The 11,511-nt window shown below is 37.2% G+C and overlaps 2 protein-coding genes across 7 annotated transcripts in view; one reads left to right on the top strand and one right to left on the bottom strand.

Moving 5' to 3' along the window:
* RALA (RAS like proto-oncogene A) overlaps nt 1-11,511 on the bottom strand; it is a 27,436-nt gene that overhangs the window by 14,775 nt on the left and 1,150 nt on the right. For 2 of the 6 annotated variants that reach the window (XM_030263967.4, XM_072924002.1), the window contains exon 2: nt 4,333-4,422. The gene's annotated coding sequence lies outside the window, so the exon portion shown is untranslated. 6 annotated transcript variants of the gene reach the window in all.
* Nucleotides 11,075-11,511, top strand: part of LOC105758977 (mediator of RNA polymerase II transcription subunit 1) — a 27,282-nt gene continuing 26,845 nt past the window's right edge. Inside the window, exon 1 of the mRNA XM_072924255.1 lies at nt 11,075-11,082. Within this exon, the coding sequence (XP_072780356.1) occupies nt 11,075-11,082 (8 nt within the window). The remainder of the gene's footprint in view (nt 11,083-11,511) is intronic.

Below are 11,511 nucleotides of genomic sequence, written 5' to 3' on the forward strand. Positions count from 1 at the left end.
CCAAAGGGTATCAAAACTCTGTTGCCTCACATGACCTACAAATTACAAATTCAATTTTCTAAGAAAAAGCACAGAAACAAGAATTTTGATAAGTGGCAACATATTTCACATCCAAGGACCATGAAGCAATATAATGTTATCTGTTGTGAAAATATCACAAATTCAACCAGTTATTGCATTGTTTATTGAGTCCCATAGTTTCAGTTTGGTTACCAAACTGAAGAGCAAAAGTATACTTGAGAATGCATTGTTTGAAAATAGCACTAGCATACTAAGTGCCAAATATCTGAAAGACACCTCACAAAATGATTCAGATATTTCTGCAACAAAAGCATTCTTGGAAAAGGAGGGAAGTAACCCCAGGCGAGCAGAATCTAACCCTCCCATCATCTGGTTCCAATTACAACATTCAAACCAGATCAGCAGAAACACCCCATGACCCAGAGATTTATAGGATACATGAGGACACAGATGAGATGTGATACTAACTGCTTTAAGAACTAGACAATAAGGAAGTTTTAAAAGTTAGATCAGCATTATTGTTGTGTCATCGAGTTTGACTGGTGTTTTATTACAGTTTATATGCACAACATCCATCAAACTCTGCATGAAGTAACACCGGTATTTTATTCAGGTAAAACAAGAATTTCAAATGGTTAATAATCACTACAAATTTTAGGCAGTAGACTAGAGAAAGAGAAGAATGAATCCAAATGTTCAAACCTATCTTAGTACTGAGTAATCTCATTAGATAATGAAACAGGCCTCCTGAAACTCAGTCTCGTAACAAATTACAAACTTTCACAGCAAGTATTTCCCTATGTCCTGAAAAGAATCCTTTGACACAAACATGCTGAACTAGAATTAGGATTCGAAGCTTCTCACGAGTTTAACAAGCAATTAAATCACATTCAAGGTTTTGTAAGAATCCTTCTTTCCAAAGCTTTCTAGGGCACACCTTAGAAGGTGCTTATGCCTCCCACACCCACAGAACAAATTTACTACAGCGACTGACTACTAATAAAAGTAAAGGGTATAAGACTGACTTCAGTTCTATCTCTCAGCAGAAGCAAATTTCCTCAGTCAAAAGGCCCAAATTTCCCAGCTCCTTGAGATAAGTACTTTAAACCATAACCATACCTGGGCACTTAAACTGGAAAAGCCAACCAGTGAACTCTTCACCCAGTAACAGAGGCCCATCCATCCCAGAAGTTACATTGCATTCTTATAAAGAATACCACTTCCTACATGCCCACGTCTTTATATTATTAAAACATCATTAGAAGAATTGCAATTTCTCCAACAAAAAGTCACTAAAACACGAGAGACAAGTTCACAGACTTCCAGCAGTCTCCCAGAGGCTCCACAAGGCCTTAGTGCCAATTTCTGGGCATGACCACGAACTAGACAGCACCTTCTGAACTGAAAACAGGTATGTATTTCACATGCTTTAAGTCATCATTTCAACATTTTCTTACTAAAAGGCCTCTTTGGCTTCCTGCAAGATGACTTCTGGGGAAGTACTTCCATAAGGAAATTTCTTGAAATCCACACACACAACAGCACATGAAAATCCTGACAAATTGAACAAGAGAAACAGCCTAGAACAAAATGAAGGTCTTAAGATTTCAAACCCTGTAGTTACTGAAAAGAAAACAAAGCAGCTATATCACTGTCCACATAAACAGCTGACAAAACATACAACCCCTGAGCCCAAGTGTGTGTGTCTGCAATGCTGATATAAACTGAACCTGCACCAGTCTGTCTGATATTCCCACAGCCTTTCTCCCAACAGCACTGGTGCAACTATTAGGTGGCAAAGCACTTAAGAAATTGCTCTAGACAAGAATAAACCTATACTGGTTTTTTGAACAGATACGTTACATAAACAAGTCTGCTGGCACCAAAGACAGCCCAGAACAGCACATAGCTGAGCACAGGTAAGGCAAAACTACAGACTCAGATCAGGAGGCTAAGAGGCTAAAAGCCCCACATTTATTCAGATCACTTCTTTTATACACTGGTCTGCTACAGGTGGACCTGATTTCACATGATTGGCTAAGTAAGAAGACACCCTCTTTATGAGAAAAATAACTTGTTAAAAACACCACCTGCAGATTGTTTATAATTTGATCATCATTCTTTCTCTCCAGGTCCCTAAAGCTTCCCAGACCAATTAATGGGAAAGCTTATCTTGCTTTCTCTCTCTCTGACCAGACCATCATATCCACATATCTGGACTGAACCAAAGATGAGTGGGAAGAGCAGCAAACTCAAACACACCACCAAGGTTAACACAAGATTAAAGCTTGCTTTCATAGTTCAACAGACTAAAGTTACCCTGTGAAATAATATAGATAATATACACATTTTTGTAAAAGTTTAGAATACTGTTCCTGCTTCTACAAGTTCAGTACACGGCTGGTGCCCTCTCTCAGTCTATTCTCATCACTGAGGGCACTTAGCTTTCTGAGGCTGACAGTGCTGAAATGCTTTAACACAAAGTGTAAGGGTCATGTCTTCTTTCATATTCTATTTGTAAACATGAAAATCTGTAATCTAGCATATTAACAGAAGGCATTCATTTTGTATTAAGATTATACACCATGAGGAGAGAATTAACAGTCACAGCAGACACGACAGAATAATGAACAATTACATGCCACTAGCATGTCAAAGCTATCCACAGACTTGTATGGATTCAGAGGGAAGGCAGACAAACAGGTACTACTGCCGATTTTATACAATGAAAGGCTGAAACAGATGAGGGGGACATCTGTGGAAGAGCCTCCCACATCTGTTATCCATAATCAAAAGTCAAGATACATTCATGGGAGATGCATTTGATATAGAACAAAGACATTTTTCCCAACCCCCATCCCCCCCCAAAATGTAAGACTCAACATATAGCCTACAAAGATGAATTTTAGTAATGCAGAATAAACAGCTAAGGTTCCTAACTAGTGCTATTCTAATAAGAACTCAGTGAAACATTTCAAGAACACATTTAAGTTAGTGTCACCTAAGATATACACAATACAGCCATTTTTACTCTGTTTCAACTACAAGAAAACAAATCTGGATGCTAACTTTTGATTAATGATAAGCTAGGCTTCACTGACATTTGCACAGGGCTGCTGCTTCCAGCTGTTCTAGAAAGCAACAAGAATGGAGTTCCCTTGAAGGCACTATTCAGCATGAGCTTCAGCAGTGCACTTTTAAAAGCAGTTCAAGAGCACCTCATTCAAAACTTGTCCACAGCATATTCAGTTTTAAAATTTCAGGTTTTTTGGTCAATCATATTTTAAAAGGAATCTCAATCACATTAGTATGTCCTTTTTGCCCCGTACATTTACACTTCAGTATACACTATAGAAATTTTAGGAAGATTTAAATGTAAGCATGTTGACTTGGCTTGATGAAATAAATTGTTGAGAAATGTCTGAAGGTGGCTTCCCGAATATATACTTGAAAAAACATAGGTTTTTCTCTAACCCAAGTATCTTTTTAACTGTTAAAACCCTAGTCTTCCTTTAAAAGTTCAGAATGTCAGATGTGCATTTTCTAGAAACAGCAAATATTTGCGTGGTCATTTTTACAGCCAGAAAGAATCAAGATCCACATTGACTAAACCTAAGACTGCACCCAGTTTCACTGCTCTACAGGCAGGAAAGTTAACTTGTAACAGAGAAATCTAGAAACAAATGGTGTCTGCAAACTAAAACAGTCATCAGGCTCATGGCAGGCTGCACTCAACAATCTTATAGAATCTATAGGAGGGATGCACACTGCACCCCTTCTGTAGGTTAGGATTTCCTCTGGTAGCAGTGTTGTTTTGCAGGCTTCTCTTGTTACACCAATACAAGTTCTGATGCTGATAGCTCAGGGAATTTCTTCTGCTCAAACAACTACTTTTCCCTGTTAGCCAGCCATAGTAATACTATGGTGAAACTCACATGAACACACTTAAATTCTTTCAAGTATTAGTACAGACAGAATGAACACAGAAGCCTTGTTTGAGTAACCGTCCTATGAAATTCTTGACAAAGAAAAAGTCTAAGCTTTATTTGAAAGTATTTTCAAGGCAGGCACTGCCTTCTTCCACAAGTCAGTGCCAAGGTGAACGAAGTTTCAACAAAAGCTGAGTAGGAATACTGCAATACATTATCTTTCACATCTCAGGCTAATATAACAGCTTCTAACAATGAAGGATGCAGGAAACTAGTGCTCCAGCAGGTGCAAGCACGTTTACACCAAAGGCCACAGCACAAACGGTGCAAGCACACAGGACTGAATGCAGGGCATTAACAAGAAACACCAAGAAGCAGGTACCACCAGGTTCTCTGTTTCCTCTTCACAAATACAGGCAAGCATTCTCTCTCCCCACAGGCAGACCGCATCAATACACCAGCCAAATGGAACCTAATGAAATATGAGCATGTTTAATTTTGCATTTCAAAATTTTCCTTTTATTCCTCTAAGGAATCATGCAGCTGCAGCAAATTTCTTTCATGAAACCTGACTTGGCAAAATAAGTTACTTAATTAATTTTATGACTTTGCCATCTGTTTAACCACCTAATTAGAAATGCACAAGTGGGTTTTTTTGTAGTATTATTGCAAGAGCATTACTTTTGTAGCCATATTTTGTTCTGGTAATGCCTCCTGCTTAGATCCTATGCAGTGACAACTTTGCCTCCTAAAATAATAATTTTTCTGTTTTATTCAGATAAAAATGATTTCATATGTACAACTCACTGAATGAGACTGGTTTGCAAATACACAAAAACCTATTGAATAGGTGATTCAAGAACACAAGTGGTTATAGACATGATATTACACAGTAATACAGCATGCATAAAACTGAAACACTGTTAGGTGGATCTCTCCCCATTTTTAGATGCAATTTGTCCTAAAATTTATATTGATATATGATTTGAAAAATTGATAGAGATAATCGAGTAGACCTAAAAGACACAATCAGGCAATGATTTGTCTTTTAGTTCAATATACACTTGCCAATCATATCATAGACAACATACTTTCACGGCTGTTTTACATATTATGGGCATTAAATTTGCAGTGGCTAGAAACAGAGGGCATTGAGTTCATTACATTAATGTGAAATTATTAATATTCACATTAATTTAATAATTTTCACATCAAGTGTCAGTGCAAGGTGGTTTTCATAATTTCCTGCTTAAAATACCGATCATGCTTTTTTTGCAGTACCAAATTAGGGATTTTCAAACTGAATGTTCACAAACTTAAAAATTGCTTTTTGCTCCTGTTTCAACTCTTACAATGCACAAAGTAACTCAGAACTGTTAAATGACTTTACATGAATATTAGTGTTTAAATTCCAAGTTTTAACAAAACAGGCCATCTAAAAAACGTTCTTTACAAAGAAATGTATGTTAAAATCATAGATCAATTTCAGAACACAGGAGCAAAGCATAACATTCATTTCTGACTATTTGGGGAACCAAGGGAAGCAGCTATCAAATACTTCTGATAAACTACCTAAAAATTAGTGTTTTAATCACACTCCAAAGGCAAAGGCTCTTGGAAAAGGCACTGTTAAGGTAGATGGGTGTCAAGTGTGTCTCTCTTCCTATGACCTAACACAAAATGCAAAAGCTAAAGGCATTCCGGCAGTGGTCAAACTTGGTTTATTTTAAAGGCCAGTCTCTCCATGGAAAAACTACTATAGAAGTGTGTCTACAGTGAAATCCAGTATCATTTCAACATTTAATTATAGACACGTTGCAATAATTAACACGTTGTTAAACAGTATCAAGTGTGAGCTGCTTTCCTTTCTGTACACACAGCCTTTTAAATTGTTGTGAGAAGTATGTGATCTAATACCTTTTCAATGTTGCATGATTTTCTCCGGCCTAAGAAACCTTCACTACCTCTAACTTTGAAAGCATTTTCTTTTCAGCTGGTCACTTGCAAGCTTTCAATTCAGTGACAGTACTTGCATTAACATCAGTGCACCACAGAGTCAGAAGCTCATTTTACTGCTTTTCTCCTTGAGGGGTTTATTTCTTTTGTCTTAATACACATGCAGTCAAGAGTCCTGCATAAAGTCCGGAAAACTTAGTGTTATTAAAACCCATTCCTGTTGTTCATACAGGACAGTATGACTGGTCTTAGTTTGTAGCAAAACTGGAATTATGTTCCTGAAAATATATCCCTCAAACCCCTGACCATCTAACTATGCAGTTCTGACTGGGTTAGGTTTCAGTATTTTATCATACTGCATTTCATTGCTCATACTATCTTAAAAGAAATCCTAGTACTTGGCTACAAGATTGTTTCTGTTTCAGTTTTCCCTCAGAGAAACATACTTTTCCCGTGTATTTGTAAAAAAAACCTCTTCTCTCCTAAAATTGTATTAAAACTTATTAGAAAGATTACAATATAAAACTTCACTCCTCAAACAACAGGCTCTTTTCCTCAAATTTTCCAAACTACTCTTAAAATCACTAGATCTTAAGACTGCTTTTAAAATGCTCTTCAAAATACTCCAGTCTCAAGAAAATCACAAACTCTGCCTGTTATAAACATGGTCTCAGTTCTAACTCATACATCTTGCAGAGAATATTTTTGTTAGTTTACTTCATTCCTCTATCTGCTTTGACTGCAAGAACTATAAAAGTCAAACTTTGCAAGACAGCAAATACTACAGATACAGCTTAACTTTCACTTAACTTTTAAAAAAAGGTGCTCTTCTACTAAAGTTCAACATGTATTAAATAAAGTTACCTAAAAAAACCCCAACAATTTTCTCATTAAGATCCAAAGAAAAACATTAAAGAGGCAGGACAGCGAAGAAGTTTCTTAAAAATCAGGACCACCTAAGGTTTCAGAATTCAGGGGCAAAGAAGACCTGAGAAATTCCAGCATTTTTGTGAGTAGCTGCACTATACAATCATTAAATGTAATTGTAACTCTTAAGCCCATCAGTAAACTAGTAACTACATGGTCAAAATTAGTGATCCACAGGGAGACAGTTGTATGGGTGTACACACACAGGCCTTAGTGAATCTCTTCCTACAGGGTACCCTGAAATGTTCCAGAATACCTGGAATTAATGATGAATGTTACCTGTAGCTATATTTTCTTCCTTACAATACTAACCATTTAATAACATTTTAGATGGTAAACTTGCTGAACTGAAAGTTTTTGATATTTAGTCTAATGCATCTGCTCCTTAAATTGTGAGTAACACTAGACTGTATAGAGGAGTCCAGAGCTTTCTTTCTAGATTAAGTTTCCCTGATTTATTATATACTTTACTTTTACTAAATACGAACCCTGAAACCTCAAAGCCATCAGGTCTAATCAGCAGCAGACAAAAAATATGCAATCTGGACCAGTAAAGAAAGATGTTTGAATAAATCACACTCACAGGCCTGTGCTGTATCATTGACTTCAATATGTAAACTACATCAATGTAAAATAAATTTCACATTCATTTTCAAATCAGTAAAAATTTCAAAAATCTAAACTTCTTAAAAATCAGAGAATTAAAGTTGTGATGAAGTGCATTGAGCTACCAGTCACGACTCTCTACTGGACCAGTCACTGAAGCATTGCAATGAACTCATAATTTGGACAACATAAATTTTGACCTTGCAAAAATCGATTCTTACGAGTGTGCAGTGTTATTTCTTAAAATACAAGTGTTCTGAGGATTGGAATGAAGCTTATGTACATGTTACACTACACCGGTAAAATTAATTCAGATGCAAGAACTTTATGATTTAGAGGTGTCATCCCAAATAGCTCTTTCACACCACAGTCACTTGCATTCAGTGATTGGATTCACTGATTTTGCTTACTTTGATCTCCAAGGGTTACAGTGACAGATGGTTAATGATGAGTTGCTACCAGCCTTGTTTGAGTAGGGCCTTCAGGTCCATCTACTCAAACATCTCCCGTTGCATAACCTCACCCATTAAGTGTGGGTTTTGTGACTGACATAGCATGCCTGCAGATGTTTGTCACATCTGTTAACACTGTTTTCCTGCCTGTATAATTTCTTCTATTTTGAGGTCTGAAATAAATCCCACAGGGCGAAGTGTTGCTGGTATTAACTACTTCTGTGTTAAAGCCTTCTCAGGAGACTTAGCTATACCAACAGGACTACACTGCTACATCTTGAAATTACAGACCTTCGTGAGACCTGATGGGCTTGAATGGGAACACTAGCAAAGATAAGGACGGTACCACACATAGTTGGCTTTTTACTTTTTTCACACATGTTTCATTTTTGCAAGACTTCCATGTTTACTGCAATCTATTTCATGTTGACAAAAACATTTCTGCCTGCCTGTATGTGGGTGCTATATGTAGAGCATTCTCAGACTCTCAGAAACAAGGATCAGAGTTAAAGATCAAGTCTTACAGCAGTACAAAAGGCTATTAAATTAGTATTTAAGACCATAAAATGAAACAGGTACCAAGGCCTGAATGCATGGCTGATCCCTGCTGCCTACCTACTAAGCATAGGTACAAAGCACCTTCATAAATAGCATTTTCCATAATTTGCAGAAATACTTGTTTGCTGGTACAGTATATTTACATGCCAATTTTTAATGAAATGTTGTGGGACACTGCACCAGACATTTCCACACTCCTGCATCAAATGATGTAAACATACTATTATAGAGAAAAATACAATGCATTATACATACACACAATGCATGAACTTTACTGGTAGGAATTCAATGTACATTATAATTACTTCAACTAAGGAGCCAACATCACAAAATAAGCATCAATTCCACTAAAGTAACAATTGCAGAGTTACTATGCAACCAACTCTACATCTCTTTGTTCTACCTTCTTTACATTCTTGGCTCCTCTCCGTTACAAACTGATTACAGCATAGCTCGCTTTGAATTCTCTGTAGTAACTGCCTATGTTATCTAACACCCTCAACACACCTTTCTCTGTTATTACCCCTCTGTGCAAAGCCTGGACACTTCAGTGTTGCCAATCTATTGTCCCAAAGGTGCTGAGAATTTTCATGAAGACAAAATGAATCGCAAACAAAATATGACTAGTAAATACTAAGCCTCCCTCTGGCCAAAGGCAATGAATTCTCTCACTGGTTCGTTCTAAGGTAGCATTATTTAATCCATACATTTCTTTCCAACTTGCTCCTACCTTTCAATCTAATACTGTTTTTTTCTATGGAAACTTCAGATTTTTTTTTTTCTGCTGTAAAGAGTTACTAAGGCTCCAGCCGATAAGCCTCACCTGATGGTTATGGTTTGCACAACTACCAAAGAGATTCAACAAGCAGCTGTAACCACTGATAAATCCTTGGGCTTTAGGTGATGACTCTGACTCACAATAGTTAAGAAAACAGGACAAGTAGCAAAGCAGGATTTAATAATCCCCTGGTCTGCAAGGTACATTTGCTATAAAGTGATTCTAAGTTATTTATAGCCACAATGACTATAACCAATTTCAGATTCTGCAGACAGTACACCTTAAAATAACTTTTTAAAAACTATCCTGAGCGCTGATTTTAAGTACTGCAACAGAATAATCAAATGTAACAATTTCCTCCCTACTTAGCAAGTTATAAAACGTAAAATATTTTGCAGAACATTTAGTGGACATACACAATACCAACTGTTCTATTTACTTGGTTCCTCACATAAATTCTTCCTAAGGTAGAAAGGAGGCTTAACACAGTTGTCCTGTAATTGTGCATTTGAGGCAGGCAGGCTACACTACGTTCACAAGAATGCTGTCACTAGCCTACTAAACTACCTTGTTCACAAAATAGATTTCAATTTAGATGCAAAGTAATTTCCATAGCTTGGAGCCATTAGAAGTTTACTGGAAGCTAGCTCGCTATAAGCACTTTCAAGGGGGTGGGGAGTTCCCTGTCTAGAAGACATGCTATCAGCCACTGATTCCCAGGACCACTATATCCTACAGTACTCCCTAGGACGGCAAAGCAACCAAATCTTATCACAAAGTTAAAAGATTTTTCTCATATAATTATTTCTTCTTCATATGTAAAACTGCAGCAAAAATAATGCTGTTTTCAGCTGGCTGAAATGCAGTGCCTAAACAACTTTTCACACAAGACACTGTACCTACAGTATCCTTTGATATCAGAGACTGCCATATATCAGTTTCTAAGATAGCAGCATCTTTTGCCTTGGCAATTATCTTCTTCCAAGTCAGATACACTTGAAATTTAACAGGAGCAAAACCACTTCTTAGCTGGAACACCTTTGTTTCAGGGTAATCCCTCAGAAAAAGTAGAAACAAGGACATCAGTGCATGCCTTAGTAACTGAGGTCAAGAACACAACTGTTTTTATGGGAACTAGAAGTCAGTCTGAATACAGAAGACACATGGACCACTGCAAGATCTCCAGCTACACTTATTTAACAGTCTTGTGCTCTTCCTTGGTCACCTTTATCCAGCACGGCCTTATCCTCCCCATGCCCATCCCTTTCCCCTCAATAGCCTACTGTTTCTATGGGTTTTTTATCTAAAGAGTATGTGACCACAGGTGACAGACATTACAAAGAATGCACAGCTAGGAAACATTCCAGTTTTCACTTTCTTGGCTAAAACAACCCCACAGCATTATTACAACAATGTTGAAGAACACACAACTCAAAATACTTCACCTGAGGAAGTAATCTTTCCCTTACTCAAATTCAAAAGAGCACTAAAAAGCAAAGACCGAGATCAAGGAATTTGCAGTAGTTGAGTAGTACACTCACTATCAAGCAACACAGCTTATTTAACATCACAGTTAATCTCTCATGCAGTGGACTGAAGGTTTTTTTTTGATATTTTTTGTGCAACATTATGTCACATTCTCCTATTTCTACAGAAAAGAATAAAGGGTAAACAGGACTAGCACTATCAACTTCTCAAATTTCCACCATTTGGAGGCTTCCACAAAAAACGTTTGACAAACTGTCATGCAACCACAGACTGAAGGATTTATATTTACACCAGAGATTGACATATCAAACAGTTGTTTTTCACTCTATTAAGAATGCTCACAGTTTCCCAGGACTTAAATGTTGAGGTACGTGCTATTAGATTAATAAGTCAGCCAAAAAGAAGTGGATTTAAAATTAAAAACCAGTTATAATCACTACTAATTACCCTGAAAACTAACAGAAGAGCAGGATCTTCTTCCAGTGCAGCCCCTCTCTCAGGAGCGCCTTTCTTTTCAGTTTAACTTTCAGTGGAAAAGACAAAGAACAACTGACAGGTTATGGAGAGATCTGAACATAAAACTGTATGTGAACTGAAATGCCAGCAGAGGCACATACTGCTTACACTTCTGGATGTGTAATGTTTTGCAGTGCAGAATGCAAGTCTCTTTCAAATAAGAACTGGAAATGAAAGCACGAAACAAAACATCAGGGTACTTTTGAGTCTGAAAAAAAACCATTTTGGCATGCTTTCTGCCTGGACGGTTTGGGGATGCTGCAAAACAAACACACAGATC

The sequence above is a fragment of the Taeniopygia guttata genome, chromosome 2, assembly GCF_048771995.1.
Source record: "Taeniopygia guttata chromosome 2, bTaeGut7.mat, whole genome shotgun sequence".
In the NCBI taxonomy this organism is placed as follows: Eukaryota; Metazoa; Chordata; class Aves; order Passeriformes; family Estrildidae; genus Taeniopygia; species Taeniopygia guttata.